The 23,884-nt window shown below is 46.7% G+C and overlaps 1 protein-coding gene across 3 annotated transcripts in view; it reads left to right on the top strand.

Annotated features, from left to right (window-relative positions):
• The window catches only part of LOC139757881 (uncharacterized), a 389,409-nt gene that overhangs the window by 62,300 nt on the left and 303,225 nt on the right, over nt 1-23,884 (top strand). For all 3 annotated transcript variants that reach the window (XM_071678798.1, XM_071678800.1, XM_071678801.1), the window contains exon 22: nt 18,053-18,185. In XM_071678798.1, the coding sequence (XP_071534899.1) occupies nt 18,053-18,185 (133 nt within the window). The remainder of the gene's footprint in view (nt 1-18,052; nt 18,186-23,884) is intronic.

Genomic DNA, 23,884 nt, shown 5'->3' with positions numbered 1-23,884 from the left:
TGTGAGGTGGTTTGATCGAGTAAGTAACGTAAGGGTAAGAGAGATGTGTGGAAATAAAAAGAGCGTGGTTGAGAGAGTAGAAGAGGGTGTTTTGAAATGGTTTGGGCACATGGAGAGAATGAGTGAGGAAAGATTGACCAAGAGGATATATGTGTCGGAGGTGGAGGGAACGAGGAGAAGTGGGAGACCAAATTGGAGGTGGAAAGATGGAGTGAAAAAGATTTTGTATGATCGGGGCCTGAACATGCAGGAGGGTGAAAGGAGGGCAAGGAATAGAGTGAATTGGATCGATGTGGTATACCGGGGTTGACGTGCTGTCAGTGGATTGAATCAGGGCATGTGAAGCGTCTGGGGTAAACCATGGAAAGCTGTGTAGGTATGTATATTTGCGTGTGTGGACGTATGTATATACATGTGTATGGGGGTGGGTTGGGCCATTTCTTTAGTCTGTTTCCTTGCGCTACCTCGCAAACGCGGGAGACAGCGACAAAGCAAAAAATATATATATATATATATATATATATATATATATATATATATATATATATATATATATATATATATATATATTTATATATATATATATATTTTTCTTTTTCAAACTATTCGCCATTTCCCGCATTAGCGAGGTAGCGTTAAGAACAGAGGACTGGGCCCCCGAGGGAACATCCTCACCCGGCCCCCCTCTCTGTTCCTTCTTTTGGAAAATTGAAAAAAAAACTGAGAGGGGAGGATTTCCAGCCCCCCGCTCCCTTCCCTTTTAGTCGCCTTCTACGACACGCAGGGAATACGTGGGAAGTATTCTTTCTCCCCTATCCCCAGGGAATATATATATATATATATATATATATATATATATATATATATATATATATATATATATATATATATATAATTCTTTTCTCATACATATTCACCATTTTCCGCGTTAGCGAGGTAGCGTCAAGAACAGAGGACTGAGCCTTAGAGGAAAAAAATCCTTACTTGGCCCCCTTCTCTGTTCCTTCTTTTGGAAAAGTGTAAACTGGAGCGGAGGATTTCCAGCCACTTACTCTCGCACTTTCTCACTCACCTTTTACAATAAGTAGGCGATACGTGGGTATTATTCTCTCCCTTATTCATCCCTATGGATGGCAGACACACTCACACACACACACACACACACACACACACACACACACACACACACACACACTCACACATCATACGTGCTAAACAGGTGTGTGCAGATGAGCTTGATAGCCCACTTGAACTACTGTTCAAGATGTGACTGGAGAGAGAGTCATAGTGCCGAGGAAATGGATAAGCACAAACGTTATACCTGGAGACCTGGAACAGACCTTGAGCTACAGACCAAACATACGAGTGTGGTGTTTAAAGTTCTGGAAAAGATCATTAGAGTGCAGTTGGATGACTTTCTGCTTAGGAGAAATTTCCCAAGTGAGGGACAACACGGTTTGAGGGAGAGGAGGTTCATGTGTAACTAACTTCTCACAGAGTTTCGCGAGGGAATGAGTTCAGTCCTGGGCAAGAGGGAAGACTAGGTGGACTGTCTGTATCTGAACTGCTGGAAAGCATTTGACACTAGATCACCAAGCGGGAATAAGGAATTAAACTCCTACGATGGACAGATGATCTCAGTGTGTGGGAGCAAAGGACGCATGTCAGAAGAGCCCTTTCCAAATGGGTTGAGGTGACAAGTGGGATGTTAGTCTTCTTGATCTATATTATTGATTTGCCTGAATGTATGGAATCCCACCTGAATATGTTTACACATGATGCAAAGGTCATGAGGGGAGTGAAGAGCTAGGAAGACTGCATCAGCTTACAAGGGGACCTAAGCAGAATTGATCCCAGACGACGCTGGAAGGATTCTCAGGAGCTTCCATTGACCCGTGACGGATCCTGGAATACCGGAACGTTTACAGGGACATCTGTAGACTGGTGACGGCCCTTGGAACGCTGGAAGGATTCTCAGGAGCCTCCATTGGCCTGTGAAGGATCCTAGAATACCAGAACGTTTTCCAGGGACATCTGTAGACTGGAACACTGGAAGGTTTCCCAGGAGGTTCCGTTTGTTGGTCTGAAATGTGGTAACGAAATTTAACCCGAGTAGATGTAAAGCAATGAGGATAGGGGAAGGTGAAAGACGGCCTCAACTGATCATTACCTGGTTGGTAATTAGCTTCAGGATTTCCTGTGTGTGAAAGGGACTGAGGGGTAGACATCGTCCATTACTTGTCGCTCGGAGTTCCATATCAGAAGAACAAATATTTAGCAAGCGCTCCATACCCTGCAGAAGGCCAAAACTAGAATATATGTTTCTAGTATTTGGTCACCGCACTCAAAGGATCACAATAACTCATAGAGAAGGTCGAGAGAAGGGCAACAAAGATGTTGCCAGAATTAAGAAAGTTGAGTTACAGGGAAAGGCTTAAGGCTGGAGGCTTTGCGTTTACCCACCTTGGAAGGGAGAAGAGTAAGGGGTGACCTGATCACAATCTCTTAAGTCTTTAAAGGAGACAGACGAAATGGACAGTGGCCAGTTGTTTGAGAGATGTAAGGAGAGAGCAACAAGAGAACATAATGTGAAATCAAGCAAGAAAATTTAAGATATGTGTAAAGAAATACTGAGATGGCATAAGAATCGTGGACGAATGGAATACACTTTAAGAGGACTTGGCAACGCAAGGAGAATACAGGAATTTAAAAGATCGTATGATTGTAGAGAACCACTAAGAGGTGGGGTCCCACGAGTGTAAAATTCCCTCCCCGTGCATCACTAATAGGTACTCGCACACACACACACACACACACACACACACACACACACACACACACACACACACACACACACACACAGCCGCAGTGTGTAGGAGACGAAGGTAGTGGAATGGATAGTGTATTGGTGAGCAGGATCGTGAACTGGTGTGGCTAGTGGTGCGATGATGGTGTGGTGCTCGTGAAGAGGATAACATCTTGGTGAAGGGGGAGGAAAGGTGGCATGTTGGTGAGGTGGTGTGGGTGTGGGTGGCATGTTGGTGAGGTGGTGTGGGTGTGGGTGGCATGTTGGTGAGGTGGTGTGGGTGTGGGTGGTATGTTGGTGAGGTGGTGTGGGTGTGGGTGGTATGTTGGTGAGGTGGTGTGGGTGTGGGTGGTATGTTGGTGAGGTGGTGTCGGTGTGGGTGGTATGTTGGTGAGGTGGTGTGGGTGTGGGTGGTATGTTAATGAGGTGGTGTGGGTGTGGGTGGTATGTTGGTGAGGTGGTGTGGGTGTAGGTGGCATGTTGGTGAGGTGGTGTGGGTGTGGGTGGTATGTTGGTGAGGTGGTGTGGGTGTGGGTGGTATGTTGGTGAGGTGGTGTGGGTGTGGGTGGTATGTTGGTGAGGTGGTGTGGGTGTGGGTGGTATGTTGATGAGGTGGTGTGGGTGTGGGTGGTATGTTGGTGAGGTGGTGTGGGTGGTATGTTGGTGAGGTGGTGTGGGTGTGGGTGGTATGTTGGTGAGGTGGTGTGGGTGGTATGTTGGTGAGGTGGTGTGGGTGTGGGTGGTATGTTGGTGAGGTGGTGTGGGTGTGGGTGTGGATGGTATGTTGATGAGGTGGTGTGGGTGTGGGTGGTATGTTGGTGAGGTGGTGTGGGTGTGGGTGGTATGTTGGTGAGGTGGTGTGGGTGTGGGTGGTATGTTGGTGAGGTGGTGTGGGTGTGGGTGGTATGTTGGTGAGGTGGTGTGGGTGTGGGTGGTATGTTGGTGAGGTGGTGTGGGTGTGGGTGGTATGCTGGTGAGGTGGTGTGGGTGTGGGTGGTATGTTGGTGAGGTGGTGTGGGTGTGGGTGGTATGTTGGTGAGGTGGTGTGGGTGTGGGTGGTATGTTGGTGAGGTGGTGTGGGTGTGGGTGTGGGTGTGGGTGGTATGTTGGTGAGGTGGTGTGGGTGTGGGTGGTATGTTGGTGAGGTGGTGTGGGTGTGGGTGGTATGTTGGTGAGGTGGTGTGGGTGTGGGTGGTATGCTGGTGAAGTGGTGTGGGTGTGGGTGGTATGTTGGTGAGGTGGTGTGGGTGTGGGTGGTATGCTGGTGAGGTGGTGTGGGTGTGGGTGGTATGTTGGTGAGGTGGTGTGGGTGTGGGTGGTATGTTGGTGAGGTGGTGTGGGTGTGGGTGGTATGTTGGTGAGGTGGTGTGGGTGTGGGTGGTATGTTGGTGAGGTGGTGTGGGTGCGGGTGGTATGTTGGTGAGGTGGTGTGGGTGTGGGTGGTATGTTGGTGAGGTGGTGTGGGTGTGGGTGGTATGTTGGTGAGGTGGTGTGGGTGTGGGTGGTATGTTGGTGAGGTGGTGTGGGTGTGGGTGGTATGTTGGTGAGGTGGTGTGGGTGTGGGTGGTATGTTGGTATGACATGATTGAGGTTTGTTGGTAAGGTATCTTTGTGCCGAGCGGAGTGGTTTGGCATACTGTTTTTCTTTGCCATTTTTTTTGCGTCAAAAGCTGCAAATCTATTATGCATTCCTACCCATACTGTGTACGTCAGAGAGGACACAGACTGGACAAGAGGTCCTGGGACTTTGGGACCTCAGTGATTGAGTTATAAGTTACGTAGTGAGAAAAAGAATGCTAAGAATTTCGACAGTACCGGATGAATCACTCTGAAGTTGGCATTGTGAGTGACCTATTTACTATACGTCGAGCAACAGTGACTGGGATACACATGAAGATGCGTCCCAGATGATCTGTTTACAACAGGCCACGTTAAGATGGTATTCATGTTTCTGAGTTAGAAGATTCTTATGGATGAAATGTTGACCCATATCTTGTAATATTCGTTAGGAGTCTTCTCCGAACTCGCTAGATTTACGAGGGTCGGGTACATAAAGTTCCAGGGGTATGTGAGGGTAACCCTATTGGCAAGGTTTACATTTGGTCAGTTTGTTATCAACAGGTGGGACAAGCTCCCATGAGCATCTATAACCCAGCCTATGTCGGGCAGCAACAGCATCAAGGTGTCTACTGATCCTGTTCGTGGAATCAAATACGTCTCGTTCTTCTTGCATGATATTACGTCGGTAGATGGATCTGATAGTGTTGATTTCACTTCGTCTTAAGTCAAAAAGATTTTCTTTCTTTCTCATTCTTTTTGAATGATGGTTTTAAGATTACAAGCGCGGGGGTGATAAAGCCATCCTTCGAAGCATACGTTTTCACTAATTCATCAGCCTTATCTTGCGCTCGGATCCCAGTGTGTGAGGCAATCCAGAGAAAACTGGACTTTTGACTCCTTTATAAGCAATTTGGTTATGCCTGTCTGTGTCGTGCTTGGTGAGGTAGGAATGTGAAGTGTTGGTGAGGAGGTGAGAAAGTAAGCGAGGGAGGAAGGTTGAGTGTTGGTGAGGGAGATCTTAAGTTAGTCAGGGAGGAGGTGAAGGTGTTGCTGAGGGAGGAGGGCAGTGTGTTGGTTGAAGACAGTAGATACTATTTTGGTGGAGAGATTCGTATGTTGAGGGATGTTTACGCTGGTGGAGTGGGGTCTTGTGAGGGTGAGGAAAATGGTCTACAGGTGAGGATGTTATTGTGTTGCGGAGGAAAATTTCATGTTGGAGAAGATAGTCTTGTGTTGGTGAAGCCACCTTTTGTTGGTGAAGGAGTTTCAGTCTTCTCTCGAGGGTATCTGTGATGAGGGATTGCGCCTTAGGGATTACTGAGACGAGAAGTTATTATCACTAAAAGCTTTACTGTACGTTAGGGTAGCACACACTAGGAGGAAGACTGTGGCCACTGTTGTGTTGGAGGATATTTCTTCTGGTCTTTCGGGGCTTCATGTATGGGGTTGGAGAGAGGCACCGATATGGATGTTACCTTGAGAAATGTAATTGAGTGGAATTATATTTCGTATATGGTGTTGCGTTTGGGGTTATTGATATAAATGATTACCTTTAGCGGATCGTTATGGTAGATGGTTGCTCTCTTGAGCGATAAAGTGCTCCATCTTTCATACTTGATCGATGTTTCCCGCGTTAGTGAGGTAGCGCTGGAAACAAACGAAGAAAAGCCTCATCCGCTCACGTCCATTCCGAAGCTGTCATGTGTAATGCACGGAAACTTCAGCTCCCTGTGCCCAACCAGGCCCCCCCCCCCCCTTTTCATGGCTTCCCCTGGCTGCTTTATCTGTCCTGGTTCAATCCATTTGCAACAAGTCGCCCCCTATATACCTCATCACTCCAATTTACTCTATCCCGTTCACGCCTTTCACCCTCCTGCATGTTCAGGGTCCGATCACTCAAAATCTTTTTCGCTTCCTCATACCACCTTTAGTTTGGTTTCCATCTTTTCCCTGACGAATCTAAGGTAATCCAACAGTGGGATATTACTTTAAAGGTAAGGTTACTTTCACCGGGCATGAATTTAACAGGGATATATGGGAAGATTATTTTCAAATGGATTTATTGTGCCACTAGACCAGATGGTAAGATAATGCCTGCATACTTTAATTACTGGCAGGATACACCAAGTCGTAAGGAACGAGGAACACACATGGGGAAATGAGGGACCGGGAAAATAACTATAGTCATGAGGCTTATGTTACATAGTTATAACAACTGTCATGAGGCCTGCGATAGATAGTGATAATTACAGTCATGAGGCCTGTGATAGATAGTAATGATTATTGACAGGAGGCCTGTGATAGATAGTAATAACGTGATATGAGTGCCAGATGTGGGACAATAGTGTAGCGAGCGCTCCCTGTCTGTGTACACACCCTTGTGTTTCCCCTGACCTGGCGTCTGTGGCTTCCCTTGTGCTCCCTCTGCCCTGGGCTGCTAATGAGCCCGCATTATACTCCTGCTTGCGGTTGTGGGCGGGCGGATATACCCGCATGGATATACACAAACACACAATGGCAAAAGAATATTAGAACGGCGCATATATGCGGGAGACTTGAGTATATCTCCCTCACCGTTCTGAAGTCATTGTATGAGGCTTGGTCAAAAGCATCTTGGAGCTGAGTTGGGTTCTTTAGTTGAGGCAGAATGGAATGTTTGCGACAATACTTGACTTCGAGAAAGGTTTAAGGTCTTCACAAACTCATGAGCATCATGTGTGAGGAGAGAGACAAACTCATGAGCATCATGTGTGAGGAGAGAGACAAACTCATGAGCATCATGTGTGAGGAGAGACACACAAACTCATGAGCATCATGTGTGAGGAGAGACACAAACTCATGAGCATCATGTGTGAGGAGAGACTGTCATTTTTGGCCAAATTTCATGAGCATTGCATGAAATGTAGCCAAGATATGACCAAATAACCTAAGAATTGTGTCACTGAATCTTGACCCTTAAAGCAGTGCTATATATGATCAACATCACACAGCTTATGTACGTATGACTCACTATCACATTCGCATTCACCATCATAGTCACCATCACTCACCAACACGTCTGTCACATATGTTCATTATCACAGTCACTCACCACCACATTCATTATTATCCACCAACATGTTCAATATCACTCACTGTCATTCATTTTCATACTCACTATCACTTTCCATCATGTTTACCATCACTCTCCATCGCATTCATCACTCACCATCATGTTTACCATCACTCTCCATCGTATTCATCACTCACCATCATGTTTACCATCACTCTCCATCGCGTTCATCACTCACCATCATGTTTACCATCACTCTCCATCGCATTCATCACTCACCATCATGTTTACCATCACTCTCCATCGCGTTCATCACTCACCATCATGTTTACCATCACTCTCCATCGCGTTCATCACTCACCATCATGTTTACCATCACTCTCCATCGTATTCATCACTCACCATCATGTTTACCATCACTCTCCATCGTATTCATCACTCACCATCATGTTTACCATCACTCTCCATCGCATTCATCACTCACCATCATGTTTACCATCACTCTCCATCGTATTCATCACTCACCATCATGTTTACCATCACCCTCCATCGCGTTCATCACTCACCATCACCGAGTTTAGAAAGCAAGACCCGATGAGTGATAAACTCCCTCTCAGTACAGTACAAGTGCGTCATTACATATAGGTAATTAACGAAACACGAACGTGGAGCATCTGTTTCTCTCACACAGGAGAGTTTCTCTGCACCATCTTTATTAAGTCTTCCTCGTGTAGACCACAGGATAGGTGAAAAGTAGCAATCACACACACACACACACACACACACACACACACACACACACACTGAGCCCTGATGATGAACTTTATACATGCCTAACCCCCCCTAGGCCCAGTGCTTAGGTCCCTCACTACCTTGGGCCGCCCTAGGCCATAGGGCCCGCACCTCCTGAACTGTAGGGACGTTTGATCTCAAACGACAAACTCACACTTGAAATGGCCTTGACAGGGGGCATATTTGCCCGTCCTGTATGAGTCAGCTTAAAGGAAAAAGAATGTCGTCTTTTTCTACCAAGTTCAGTGCTTTTTCGGGAAAGACAGAGACAGCGGTAGAAGCGTCTCGTCTGTGTGATCCTGACAGCCATGTCTTGTGTGTACCAGGCCTGCCACCACTTATGGTGTATCCTTGACAGCAGTGTCTCCTCTGTGACAGCAATTACCACCACTTATTGTGGATTCCTGACAACAGTGTCTCGTCTGTTTCAGAACCAGCGGATTCCTTCATGTCTTGCATTACTTTACTAACACTGTGAGAGGAAAGGCTAGGGAGGAGCATGATCATGGATCCTTCCTCAGTTGTTCATACACTCCTGACCGATTCATGTATCCTGAAATCGTCCTATTTTCATGTAGGATCTCCTGAAGGTGCGCTACTGTCTTGTGCCAAGCATGTCAGTAACACGGGTGTTAGCTCTGGTATGACACGTCTCAAGTCCCAGACACATCGCTAGCTCTGGTGTCCCCTAGCATGCCACTTGTCATATGCCAGGCACGTCACTAGAGAGGAGTATGTTGCTTGTGAAAGAGAGGAGTATGTTGCTTGTGAAAGAGAGGAGTATGTTGCTTGTGAAAGAGAGGAGTATGTTGCTTGTGAAAGAGAGGAGTATGTTGCTTGTGAAAGAGAGGAGTATGTTGCTTGTGAAAGAGAGGAGTATGTTGCTTGTGAAAGAGAGGAGTATGTTGCTTGTGAAAGAGAGGAGTATGTTGCTTGTGAAAGAGAGGAGTATGTTGCTTGTGAAAGAGAGGAGTATGTTGCTTGTGAAAGAGAGGAGTATGTTGCTTGTGAACGTGAGAGGAGTATGTTGCTTGTGAAAGAGAGGAGTATGTTGCTTGTGAACGTGAGAGGAGTATGTTGCTTGTGAAAGAGAGGAGTATGTTGCTTGTGAAAGAGAGGAGTATGTTGCTTGTGAAAGAGAGGAGTATGTTGCTTGTGAACGTGAGAGGAGTATGTTGCTTGTGAAAGAGAGGAGTATGTTGCTTGTGAAAGAGAGGAGTATGTTGCTTGTGAAAGAGAGGAGTATGTTGCTTGTGAAAGAGAGGAGTATGTTGCTTGTGAAAGAGAGGAGTATGTTGCTTGTGAAAGAGAGGAGTATGTTGCTTGTGAAAGAGAGGAGTATGTTGCTTGTGAACGTGAGAGGAGTATGTTGCTTGTGAAAGAGAGGAGTATGTTGCTTGTGAAAGAGAGGAGTATGTTGCTTGTGAACGTGAGAGGAGTATGTTGCTTGTGAAAGAGAGGAGTATGTTGCTTGTGAAAGAGAGGAGTATGTTGCTTGTGAACGTGAGAGGAGTATGTTGCTTGTGAACGTGAGAGGAGTATGTTGCTTGTGAAAGAGAGGAGTATGTTGCTTGTGAACGTGAGAGGAGTATGTTGCTTGTGAAAGAGAGGAGTATGTTGCTTGTGAAAGAGAGGAGTATGTTGCTTGTGAAAGAGAGGAGTATGTTGCTTGTGAAAGAGAGGAGTATGTTGCTTGTGAAAGAGAGGAGTATGTTGCTTGTGAACGTGAGAGGAGTATGTTGCTTGTGAAAGAGAGGAGTATGTTGCTTGTGAAAGAGAGGAGTATGTTGCTTGTGAAAGAGAGGAGTATGTTGCTTGTGAAAGAGAGGAGTATGTTGCTTGTGAACGTGAGAGGAGTATGTTGCTTGTGAAAGAGAGGAGTATGTTGCTTGTGAACGTGAGAGGAGTATGTTGCTTGTGAAAGAGAGGAGTATGTTGCTTGTGAAAGAGAGGAGTATGTTGCTTGTGAACGTGAGAGGAGTATGTTGCTTGTGAAAGAGAGGAGTATGTTGCTTGTGAACGTGAGAGGAGTATGTTGCTTGTGAAAGAGAGGAGTATGTTGCTTGTGAAAGAGAGGAGTATGTTGCTTGTGAACGTGAGAGGAGTATGTTGCTTGTGAAAGAGAGGAGTATGTTGCTTGTGAAAGAGAGGAGTATGTTGCTTGTGAAAGAGAGGAGTATGTTGCTTGTGAACGTGAGAGGAGTATGTTGCTTGTGAACGTGAGAGGAGTATGTTGCTTGTGAACGTGAGAGGAGTATGTTGCTTGTGAAAGAGAGGAGTATGTTGCTTGTGAAAGAGAGGAGTATGTTGCTTGTGAAAGAGAGGAGTATGTTGCTTGTGAACGTGAGAGGAGTATGTTGCTTGTGAAAGAGAGGAGTATGTTGCTTGTGAACGTGAGAGGAGTATGTTGCTTGTGAAAGAGAGGAGTATGTTGCTTGTGAAAGAGAGGAGTATGTTGCTTGTGAAAGAGAGGAGTATGTTGCTTGTGAAAGAGAGGAGTATGTTGCTTGTGAACGTGAGAGGAGTATGTTGCTTGTGAAAGAGAGGAGTATGTTGCTTGTGAAAGAGAGGAGTATGTTGCTTGTGAAAGAGAGGAGTATGTTGCTTGTGAAAGAGAGGAGTATGTTGCTTGTGAAAGAGAGGAGTATGTTGCTTGTGAAAGAGAGGAGTATGTTGCTTGTGAACGTGAGAGGAGTATGTTGCTTGTGAACGTGAGAGGAGTATGTTGCTTGTGAACGTGAGAGGAGTATGTTGCTTGTGAAAGAGAGGAGTATGTTGCTTGTGAACGTGAGAGGAGTATGTTGCTTGTGAAAGAGAGGAGTATGTTGCTTGTGAAAGAGAGGAGTATGTTGCTTGTGAAAGAGAGGAGTATGTTGCTTGTGAAAGAGAGGAGTATGTTGCTTGTGAAAGAGAGGAGTATGTTGCTTGTGAAAGAGAGGAGTATGTTGCTTGTGAAAGAGAGGAGTATGTTGCTTGTGAACGTGAGAGGAGTATGTTGCTTGTGAACGTGAGAGGAGTATGTTGCTTGTGAACGTGAGAGGAGTATGTTGCTTGTGAAAGAGAGGAGTATGTTGCTTGTGAAAGAGAGGAGTATGTTGCTTGTGAAAGAGAGGAGTATGTTGCTTGTGAAAGAGAGGAGTATGTTGCTTGTGAACGTGAGAGGAGTATGTTGCTTGTAAAAGTGAGAGGAGCATGTTGCTTGTGATAATACCCCAATTCAAAGAGTGTGGATATCATCCAAACGGTATTTCTCCTGTGCCCATGTTGCACATGTGACATGTTCACATAGCGGCGCTTTATTCCCACATAACGGTGGGTTGTATCCGCATAACTATGTGTTATGGCCATACAACATAGTGCTGTGTCCACATAGAGTGTTGTGTCCACATATTCGTGTGTTATGTCCACATATCGGTGTCCAGGGGGTGAGCTGAGGAAGCGTACAGGATAGAGGCCATGTATGTGGTAGAAAGGTAACTTTGGACAACATGAAGAAATACATTGTTGCTCAGTCAAAACTTGGAGGGTCACGAGTGTGGGTTGCGTGAGGGGCACGGGTGTGGGGCGTGTGTGTGCACCATGGGAATGACTGTTGCCAAGATACTAGAAGAGGAATCAAGGATGGACGAAGCAGTCATGGATATTGGAAAGACAGAGCGGACACACTGTATGTGACCTTGTAGGATGTATGGATGGTGAGGCGTGAGATAAGCTGGAGGAGGTATTTGAGAATTTCGGAAGAGATAAGCCTTGGTAGGGACAAGCTAGTGAATGGGTGAGTCGTCTGGCCTGAAGCTTGAGCAAGGCAATATGTGTCATATTCCCATAATTATCCAGCTTTGAACTTGATGAGAACACAGAAGAGACCACATCAAATGATATGAAAGGGAGCCAAATAGAAAATGCTTTAAGATAGAGGATTGTGCTGTTGTTGTATGCTGATGATACTGTATCCTTTTAAATGTTGGATGAAGCGTTGGATGTTGAGAAGTTGGGCTTGAAGCTTCTATAAGAGACGGTAGAGCTGGGGGCGCCTTGTGGGTGCAGCGCTAGCTTGGAAAGACCAAGGTGGTTGTTGTTTCGATTTCTTCACTTTGGTGTTGTGGATGGTTCTTCCCTCTCCCTCATTCAGATGTAGACAGAGCTCTGGTTCTTTTAAATGGGTGTTCCAACCACGTCAGCCTAGCTCTAGACGGGGATCTGGTAATGCAAACGGAGGCCAAGGGTTGTTACCAGATAAGACCAGACGGGTGATGGTAATGTGAGGAGGGGAATATGAAGTGCGAGGGAAAGGTTAAACTGGTGAGGTATTTGGCCAGTTTGCCTCATGGAGATGCAGGGATGGGACATCGGAGGCAAGACTGACAAGTTGGCCAGTCGCCTGGGATCTGAGAGAGGTCATGAGAGGTTAGACTGTGGCTGCAGGAGCGGAGGAACATTTGAGAAAGCGACGCTTACCTCGGTGTAGAGGGAGGGAATAGCTCGAACAGGTCGCGAGATCAGGAAGAAACTAACAGATGTGTGGAGACAGACACTCTCATATGGGGTGGTAGAGCGCGACTCGAGTGGATAACGTGGGGAAAAGAGGAGAGAGAGAGAGAGAGAGAGAGAGAGAGAGAGAGAGAGAGAGAGAGAGAGAGAGAGAGAGAGAGAGAGAGAGAGAGAGAGAGAGAGAGAGAGAGAGAGAGAAATATGCGGGACACAGATACACTTCGTTGACAAGGAACGGTGTAGTGTCCGATGATGTATGCCTAGGGATAGGTTGTCTTGTGGGAACATCAGCGTATAGATTCGGGGTGAGGGAAGGAAAGGAAAGAGGGAGATAAATACGACGTAGAAGGAGGGTAGTGAGGGAGGGTAAGAGGAGGGTGTTTAGTGGGAGGCCAGAGTGATGCAAGGGCTGGCTGAGACTTGTGTGAGTCTGCGCACTGGATGCAGATAGCCAGCGTAAATATACAGTAACTGAACTTTCGACTGGTAATTCCCCGCGAGTAGTTGATGAAATAATTTAGTAATTACCGGTCTTGTACCCACTAATTACTTAATTACCGTGACCCCGTTAAGAAGTATGATTGCCACGCAAGAGCGGCCAGTCCCTGCCATTACTGTCCATGAACGGCGTCATAAGCATTCACAACATCTCATTTTCGCCACCCTGGCCTTCCTCGTACCTGTGCTTAACTCCGAAATCCTCTTTAAATTTTGCTAAGAATAATTGTTTTTCCCCGAGTTGGTCACCTCCCCCCCCCGACCTCCCCAGGGGGTTCTGGAGCCACACTGTGTTTGGCTGAATATTCATTATGATATCATCAGAAAATCCTGTGTGTACATTTTCATGTATATGTACTTTTGATTGTGAAGATTTTTCAACCTGTCTGATTTCGTTTTCATTGAGTGGTTAATTTCACCGTCTCTAAAGTATTTAGAAAAAGATGTTCCTTCAGTATTTCACACATGCGTTTTGCATCCCTAAGACTTCGTATACGTCTGCATGGTGAGTGGCATACCTTACTGCTGAGCCAGATGTTGACCTGTCTGTGGGAGGAGGAGGAGGTGTGAGGGAGGGAGGGAGGGAGGGAGAGTGTAGGTGTTGGAGGGCCTCACACTTACGGTAAGAAGGACGTCACCTGTACTGTAGATTGTCTACACCTTATCAGAGAGACGGACGTCTGCTACTCCCGACATGTCAGTCAGCAGGTGGACGCGTCTCATCAGGGACACATAGTCCTGTTCCTCAGCCCTGTGTCCAGCAGGTAGACGCACCTCCTCAGGGACACATTGCCCTGTTCCTTAGCCCTGTGTCCAGTAGGAAGACACACCTCATCAGGGACACATTGCCCTGTTCCTTAGCCCTGTGTCCAGCAGGTAGACGCACCTCATCAGGGACACATTGCCCTGTTCCTCAGCCCTGTGTCCAGCAGGTAGACGCACCTCCTCAGGGACACATTGCCCTGTTCCTTAGCCCTGTGTCCAGTAGGAAGACACACCTCATCAGGGACACATAGCCCTGTTCCTCAGCCCTGTGTCCAGCTGGTAGACGCACCTCATCAGGAACACATAGTCCTGTTCCTCAGCCCTGTGTCCAGCAGGTAGACGCACCTCATCAGGAACACATAGTCCTGTTCCTCAGCCCTGTGTCCAGCAGGTAGACGCACCTCATCAGGGACACATAGTCCTGTTCCTCAGCCCTGTGTCCAGCAGGTAGACGCACCTCCTCAGGGACACATTGCCCTGTTCCTCGGTCTTGTTACTTGTGGGCAGACACAGTTCTGGTCCTGTGCTGCAAGTTGTAACGCAACACTGGCAAGAAAAAGCTGCTGTGTACATAGCTGACCTCACAGAGTGATGTGACCCTCATCTTTCCCACTGACGACCTAAGTTCCTGTTATAAGATATCTGCTATCACAAGATGACACGATAACGATACATAAATCGTGCTGATGATATCAACATGCCTAAATATCTGACTGAATCGCCGCACACAGCATCGTGTTCGCTGCACAGAGCAGCGTGTTGAAACCATCGACATAGAATCTACTGTGTCGTCAGCTGACACAACACGGCAGGGTTTCGTAAACAGCGCCCGTAAGAAGTGCTGCTGTTGCGTCTGGCGAGGCTTCCAACGTCTGAACCAACGTGCCAAACTGACTGACGCAGATCACCGGAATTCTTAAAGAGTTAGTAGTGCGTCTTTAGTTTCTGGTAGCGGCAAAGAAGCACTTCGAATACTCTTCTTAGAGATAGACTTTTTGATTTCCTTTTTCTTAGTCTAACTTTGTCAAACGTAAACTCAGTATAACGAGCTGATTTACAGATTACGTTGTTCTGTTTCGTCAGATCTTTTAATCGAACATTTATATAACAGTTCGTATTAGGTATGTGGCACGTCAGCCTTCAGTAAGATAGGAAGAATGAACAACGATTTACATTGCTCTTTCCTCTTACTAACCCCTGACTTTACTTCCAAAACATTCCCAAACCACTCTACTCCTTTGCCCTTGAGCTTCGTTTCACTAAGAGCCAAAACATCCAGGTTCCTTTCCTCAAACATACTACCTATCTCTTCTTTTTTTTCTCGTCTTGTTTACACCCACACATACAGAACATGATGTAGCCGAAGTATAGCCAGAGAATCACGCTTAGTAGTAACAGTAAAAGATACTCCCGACTATGCCTTAGCTAATCGTGTTAACGGGTCCAGCCCATAGATGGCGTCGACCGAAACAAAGTGAATGTCATGAAAACCTTTTTTTTTTTTTGGCAACGCAAGATTCGCAAAAATGTTCCGAAGAGATATGCAGATATATGTTCACTAATTTCGCACAAGAAGAACTATTCTCTCGTCCTTTACATATTCAAGGCCCCAGTAATGGGCAGAAGTCCTCATCAGGGCCAGGCCTTGAAAGAAACGTGAAAAAGCGCTAAGGAATTAAAAGGGCTGAGTACTTAAAGAGTTCCTGAAGTGGAAAGAAGGACATGAAAAGGTAATAAGTTTCACAACGGTCCATCCTTGAGTTGTCAGCCGTCACACAGTAATCCTGCGACGCTGCTGCTGGCCAATTGTAGAATGGGCTGGCTAATGGCAGAGGAACACGAGTGACCACTTCTCGGAAGCAGAAAGGAAAGTCATAGGCATATGATAAGGAAAGAGAACCAATACTGAGGCATAGCGCGGGTGGGTCAAGTTTGGAAGTCGAACTGAGGGAGTTGACTGATCGAGTCTGTCAACTCAGCACATAAAGCTAAGACCTACCCAGGTACGAGAGCAATGCACAGTACAGCGACGTATCAGGCCATTGTAAATGTGGATCAGTTGTCTGGGATATAAGAGTCCTCTACATTTGGATAGAACTCCCACTTCCCAAGAGGCAAATCTAACAATCTGTGTCATGCGAGGTTTCCAAGATAGACGTTACAATGTTTACCATGTTGAGAGGGAAAATTGTGGGGAGTTTGTGAAAGAGAAACTGGAGAAGATTGGGTTACAGAATCGTTAAGCTTAACCATGTTATGTCTACCCGACTGGGAAATCCTGTCCAAAAATAAGCTGAGTTCAGACGAGTCACATATTGAGAAGGAGATTATGGTGCGGGTTCAGACGAGCCACATATTGAGAAGGAGATTATGGTGCGGGTTTATAAGAAGTGCAGGAACGTAGGGTGCAATCGTTAGCGTATATGAGTTCTTTGGTTATTTGTTAAAGTAATAATGAAGATTGATGATATGAAGGAAGAACGTAGGAGACAGAATAGAACCTTGAGGGAAAACATTATTGTTGGGGATATGGAAGAGGTTGATCCATCATCAATTACAGAGACAGATCAGCCAGCGAGGAGAGGCCGTGTATAAGAGAACAAGAGTGTGGGAGGAAAGCCAGAAGAAGAAGAAAGCTGAAGATCGAACTCCGATGCTCTCGTAGTATCAGAGGCTACTAAACAGGATTCCCCAAGTCTCCCATAGGAGATTGGATGATATTCGTAACACAGGAAAGGATTCACCATCGGCTCTAGCTCTGTGGAGGCCATGCTGATGATCAGAAACTTTATGAATCTTAGAATGATTGAGGATGTGGAAGTCAAGGAGGGATTGAGTAACTCAGGCAGAGAAGGCTGTGCATGGGACGATAGTCATGAGGGCTAGAATGATCATCCTTCTTTGGGATAGGCAGTATTAATTTCACGTTTTTAAGAAAGTTCAACTCTTTTTTGTTTTTGACAGAAGCGAAACAGACGAGCAAGCATAAGGGAGTAAGTGTTGCAGTTGCTTCCTTCAGAATACGATAGGAAAAGCAAACTGGTTCATAAGTCAAGTGAGGAGAGGGTTTTTTGGTCTGTACGAAAGAGGTTACTAGGGAGGAGCATAGGATTATCCAGAGGTACATTAGCGGGAGACGGGATCCTAAAGTCCATGGCGGAACTCATGGAGAAAAGAGAACCGAAATGAGTTACTTCGTCAACAGGAAAACCTGCTGTAGTATCGTCGAATGGGCCCTACTGGGAAAACGAAGGAGAGGTAGAGGGACGTGGGGTTATACCGCGAGTGAAAAGTCACCAGGGCGAGGCTGTGTTATCGTCAGTGGATGTAGAGGATTACAGTCTCGTCCAGGAGCATCATACTCCAAAGGAGTCCTTCATCCTTTCCCTGATGCTGATTGTAGCGCAGGCTTGAAGCTGCAGGAGCCTTATAAAAGAGGTCTTGGTGCTATATCATCATCACTGGACTTAAAAAAAGGTCCCAGTTCGTCTCTCGTCAAAGGAGTCCATCACCTCCCTGCTACTGATTGGAGCGCAGCCTCAAGGCTGCAAGAACCCTATAAAAATATCTCTTGGGATTATATGATTAAGTCTCTATATATCTACTTTTCCTTCTTTTTATCCGTTCATTTATCATTCGTGTGTGTATACGTGTACATAGTAAGTGACCGTTTTGCGGCACTTGGTCCTCTTGTGTCCGGGTCCTCCAGCGTCTGATGGTCATACGTCACGTCTCGCAGCCCGACTACATTGTCTCGGTGCGATAAGCACTTCCACACACCGACAGCCTCAGCAAAACTTGAGGTCTGGGGCTAAACAATAGATATCTGTACCTTAACAGCCTTAGTAACATAGACGAGTGGTATTCGCAGTGTTGCGTGATCAGCCTCGGCCTGAAGTCCTGCATTAGTGCTGAAGAGCTCGAAGTATGCGACTGGTCGAAGCTTCACCGAGTCCTCTATCTCTGTCTACCAGGGTAGGGTCTGCTGCAGGTTCGACCAGGCGCGTCGCAGGACTTTAGTTTGTGAGTACGCTGCTGCTACCCTCTGTGGTGGAGACTAACCGATACCCCTTCATCGCCTTCTGCAGGTACAACAACGAGCCGATGTTCGTGCGCAAGCCCCGCACCATCGACGCAGAGGAGGGCGACCTGGTCATCATCGAGTGCGAGGTGGCAGGAGACCCCAAGCCCACCGTCACCTGGCTTCGCGACTGGCTTAAGGTAGGTGCTTCTGGTGGCTTCCTGCAGGAGTGGAGGGCGAGGTAAGTACCCGAGCTGTGTTGCCTTGACTGTTGGTTGATGCTCAGCATCTGTACTATTTAGGATGGCAAGGGGCAGGAGGGAGGACATTGAGGGGCAATAAGATGGACAGTGAGGGGCAGTGAGACAGACAGTGAGGGGCAGTGAGACGGACATTGAAGGGTAGGAGGAAGGACAGTGAGGGGCGGAGGAAGGATGTGAGGGGCAGTGAGACGGATAGTGAGGGGCAGGAGGAAGGACAGCGAGGGGCAGGATTAAGGACAGTGAGGGGCAGGAGGAAGGACAGTGAGGGGCGGGAGGAAGGATAGTGAGGGGCAGTGAGACGGATAGTGAGGGACAGGAGGGAGGACAGTGAGGGGCAAGAGGGAGGATAGTGAGGGACAGTGAGACGGATAGTGAGGGGCAGGAGGGAGGAAGGTGACAGACTATTATCAAGCTGATAGATGTCAATAATGTTATCTTACCTCACGGGAGGGCTTTGGTAATGTCATTTGTTTTCATTTCTCCCGTGTCTGAGCATCGAAAGCCACATTTATTACGGTCTACGAAGACTCTTCTAAATGCAAGAATTATTGGAATCGCGAGATCTGTAGATTAGCTTTATCACAGGCGATGCACCACTGTTTGTACCAAGTTACCTTTAAATAGAACTTTAGTTCTAGTGTGTGTGTGTGTGATTATTTCTTTGTATTTACCTATCTGTACTGCACAAGGAGGGACTTCTACACTCGCGGAGCCCCATCTTTTGAACTTTCTGTACCATCAGACAAATTCTTGAACTTGTTTATTCCACCAACATTGAAAATTGCATCGTACAATTCATTCTGTTCATTCAAAAATCTGATACCATAAAAGTAAATATCTACATTATTCTATTGCGTTTCTTTCTAAGTGTCTTGCTACGTCCTTCGTTTGCTCCGTCTTTTCATCTTCGAAGCACTCTGTGTGGTCGGTATCATCAACTTGGTGTGAATACTTGAAGGATGTGATCAAGTCACTCCTTCCTCTTTTCTCTCGTCTATAGTTATATGGTTTATGCCCTTCAACGTGTCACTGTAAATTTACTGTCTTAATTTTGGTACCATCCTTCTTGCCCTCCTCTAGATCTTCTCCATTCGTTCTCTATGCTTCTTTGAGTGAGATGACCAAATCTGAGAGGTTTATTCTAGTTATGCGCTGTGAATAGAATTTTGAACGTTTCCCTATCCAGTTACTTAAAATCGACGCTCATATGTGCCTGCAGACATTGCGTCTCCTTCACAGTTGTAGGTTGGCCCTCTGGTGACAGGATAGGTACAGCGTCGACTTCTAACTTCTTGCCACATATAGATTCCTTCAGCTGTTTATAGCTGGGTAATGCTCATAGTGAGACCTTGTTTGATGGCGTCGCATCCTCAATACTCCCCTTCTGATCAGGTCGCACGTCGTCAACCATGTGTCACACCAACCTTTTTTGGAGTGCGTCTAGATTCCCTTGTTCGATGATGCGTTTTCTACGTCCGTCACGAACGTGGCGTCATCTGTAAACATAGTTGTGTTCCTGATTTACATGGATCATGAATGGTGGTTCCGAGACTGAGCCTTGTAACACGCCACTGATGACCCAAACCCGCCTCACGTAGTCTCAGGACTATATATATACACACACCCCACAAAGACTTGCCCCAGATCCCAGCGAACACAAAGCGTCTCTGGTCAGTTCCCAGCTACCGTGGCGAGGCTCCTGGGACCACATACCCAGGCCGGCAGCTGCTGCGAGGTTTGTGGCTCACACAACAACATCGGTGACGACGGTGCGTTACTGGCCGACCCCCAGAGCTGACGCTCGTCCCTCACACCTCCACCTTCAAGGTTACAGTGGCTCTGTAGACCCATCAGAGTGGAGCCGGGTGTTGCAGAGGACGTTGCACGGGGGACAGTAACCACTGCAACGTAATCATCATATCTCATGCTCACGTCAGAGGCCCTGTGATTGGGTGAGCTGTGTCTCACTAGGGTTAACAACGTGGTCTTTTATATACTGTTAAGCCCCGCCGAATGGCAGAGGAGGAGTCCATTCTAAAGGCAGTTGTCGTGTGGGTGGAGCAGAGTGGGTGGAGGTTGTTATCAAAGAGTACAACCAACTGCTCCTGAAATGCTTGTAATTTCCTGATCTTATCAGATGCCAACGACTGAAAGCGTCAGATGGTTGTCGAGGGTAACAGGGACGATTTTACTCAATACATTCTATGCCACTACAGGTCTTGTATCATCAAGATCTTGTATAAGTATCAGCTCAAGTGCATGGTAGAGTCGTGTCCAGGGGGAAGATAATGCTCTGCGAGGATGTAGTAGCGTTTGCCTCTCCTGCGTCCGGGGGAGTAGGGTGTGGTGTGTGTGTGTGTGTGTGTGTGTGTGTGTGTGTGTATGTGTGTGTGTGTGTGTGTGTGTGTGTGTGTGTAGGGGGGGGGGAGACGGTCGAAAGACTCAGTGTCCTGGTGGTCCTCAACCCAGGTCACGAGGGTCCTTGTCCCTGGTACTTGACCTAAGTGTTTACTGTGCGAGACGTGAACCAAGTGAGTGTGTGTTCCTCCTGTACTGTGCTCTGGTGAACTTTGCTGAACTCGGACGAAACCACGATCTTGTGGATGTCATCAGTACCAAATAGTAATCGAATATTTCCTGTTAAGTTTGTATATCTGAGACTGCCATTCGAGTTCATGATATACAACAATAGATCTTAGTCAAGTGAGATTCTAATCTGCATGACACTTTAAACATCACAGCTAGAGATGAAAAGTTTTGCAAATATGACTGTTTCTTCATCTGTCCCTAACGCTACAGAGGTGAAGGAAATCCTCCTCTCCTGTTTTATCACTTTCCAAAGAGTGAACACAAGAATGAACCAAGGGAAGATTTGTCCTTAGAGGCTTACGTTGAAGTGTTTAGATAATTTTGGATGTAACCGGGATGAACGGGTTGTTCGTATGTCTGGCGAGAGAAACCATGATGTTCTGGCGATGAGGTGAAGCTGAAATGGAAGTCGATAGAACAGTAAGATGAGAAACAAGGTTTGCATGTGTGGGTGAAGTTTGGGTGAAGTGTGCGATGTACGGATGGACGGAGCATGCGCGTGTGAGAAAAGGGTACTGAGTGGTGGGATGGAGTTAGATCGCAAATGGAAAGAACAGGGAGGTGTATGGATTGTATTTGCTGGGAAGAAATGCGAGTGAATGAGGGGAGTACAAGGGAAAGTGACAGGTCAAGAGAAAGTTATGTAAATAAAAGAGGAAGCAAGTGAGAGGTGGCATCATAATGTGTCCATAAGCTTCAGAAAGAATGAGAAACCTGAATTTTGTGAGTGACAGTGCGGTGAATGGATAGGGTTGTGGTAACAGGCAGGAAAGAGATGAAAAGACGCGGAGTTAGTATTGTGAAGGTCTGTTGAATGTCTGAGATGATAGAGTGGTTGCCTTGTGTATTTGGGACGAAGTCATGCGGAGACATGGCAAAGAGTATGGCAAAGGAACGAGAATGAGTAAGCCTTGTGCAAGATGAAGTATGGCAAAATGGCAGAAATGGGTGTGGCTGCAGTTGAACTTCTGAAGAGACGGGTCCATACTATCGTTCTTTGTTTATTCAGGAAATTTGACGTTTTTGCCGTGCCTGGGGTACGGAAGGACACATGTACGGTGCTCTTTTATATATATGAAGGAAGGACGTTTTAGAATGAATGCTCCGGTGGCAGAGGTACAAGCCACCGTTCACCGCAGGAAATCTAGAGTTACGAAGAACGAGTCACCATTAGAGTTGCGGTGTCATGTGTAATAAGTCAGCAGTCATGTGTGGATGACACTGAAAGAAAAAGACCGCAACATAGGTCAACGGAACATAACTTGACGGCCAGTTAAGTACTAACTCACTGTAGAGGAGTTATTGACCCCTCCTCCTCTACCACGTATGGGAGAATGGTGATCAAAAGACTGATAGGATAGACAGACTGTAAGGCTGAGGGTGAGGAATGAGGCTATTGGAGAGGTAGGGGTCGTGTGGACCAGGTGTTTGCTATGAATAATTTGTGTGGGAAATACTCCAGAGAATGAGAGTGGGTCACACATGGCATTTATGGCACTGGAAAAACAAGTATGGTAGGTCTTACACAGAGGTCTTGTGGAAGATGCTACTGATATGTGGTGTGGGAGGAAAGCCACTAAATGCAGTGAGGAATATGTATTGGGAGAATAGTCGTGTGTGTGTGTGTGTGTGTGAGTAGGGACGGAGGAGGGTGAGTGGTTTCTGGCAAAGGTGGGTCTGTGTTCAGTATACCTATCACCACAGCTCTTTAATCTGCTCATAGACAGGGAGGAAAGGGGCGTAAATGCAAAGGTCATACGTCCAAGGGGCGTGTCTACGGTATGTTGGGGGTCAGAGGGCATGAGTGGTGCATTGTTTGCTTTTTGCAGATGACATGGCCCTGATGGCCGACTCCACAGAGATACTCCGAGAGCTGGAGGAGTGTGTGAAGGGAGGAAGCTGAGGGTATATGAACAAAGTAAGGTAAGGCGGTGCAGCATGTGAGTGAGACGGAATGGTTTGCGTGTGAGTTAGAATGGGGAGAACCTGAAGGGAGTGGAGTGCCCTAGGTTGCTGGGAATGGACAGGACAATGGATGAACCATGGAGGCTATAAGAAACAAGGGGACAAGGTCCTTGGTGCATTAAGGAACATGTGGAAGGAGAGGCAAGTGTCCACAGAGGTGAATATGCGTATGTTTGAGGCTATAGTAGTACCTATGGTGTTGTAAGGGTGTGAGTCTTTGACCTTTAAGGCGAAAGAAGAGAGTGGACGAGATGGGATGAAATGCCAGGGGACGGTAGGTGGTGTGAGGAGGAGCGATGATCGTGTGAGGAGTGATAGTGTGGGAGAGGTGTGGTAGTAAGTGCAATCTGACTGGGAAAGTTGACCAGGGTGTACTGGAATGGTTCAACGTACTGAGAGGATGAGCAAAGAACGAGTGACTGAGGACCTCGTCAAAAGTAGAGGAAGAAAGAGTGAGGCGGGAGGAGGCCGAGGAGGCAAAGTGAAGGAGGCTTTGGGGTATCGGGCCATGAACATTCAGGAGGGTGGGAGGCATGCGTGCGGTAGAATTAATCAGATCGATGTGATATACCGGGAGCGTCGTGCTGTATAACTAAGCCTTGTAACCGGGTCAAAGTACACCGTGGAATGATCTGTGTGGCTTGGATCCACGTCGTCGTCTCAGGTGTCACTCTATCGTACATGATGACGGGAAAATGAGTAATGAGAATATTTACCGTCGTAATTTCTAAAGACGCGACGCACTACAGACCCTCACACTGAGGAGGGAGGAATTGATACGGGGGGTGTTAGTAGCCATTTTGGGTTTGTCGACACGTGAGGTCAGGCTGCAGGGGGGTCAAGGTTCACCCCCTGGAGGACCCTGGTCGTCACACGTCTCTTCCCTTAACTGGACATCTGCCACAGAAGTGCTACCTCACCGCTACAGTACTAACCCGTCCAAGCTCGATAGAATGGCTACAGTGCATCAATTGTACCTAAAGTTTAGCCTGTCTCTTAAGTGTTCTCGAGACGCGTTAAGTGTTGTGGACCTCACTTATTATACTTACAAAGTATGTTGTGTGACGTCATGTGTTGCTGGA

The sequence above is a fragment of the Panulirus ornatus genome, chromosome 28 (genome assembly GCF_036320965.1).
Source record: "Panulirus ornatus isolate Po-2019 chromosome 28, ASM3632096v1, whole genome shotgun sequence".
NCBI lineage: Eukaryota > Metazoa > Arthropoda > Malacostraca > Decapoda > Palinuridae > Panulirus > Panulirus ornatus.
The sequence above is the reverse complement of the archived record's forward strand: the minus strand, read 5'-3'. Positions and strand labels throughout refer to the sequence as shown.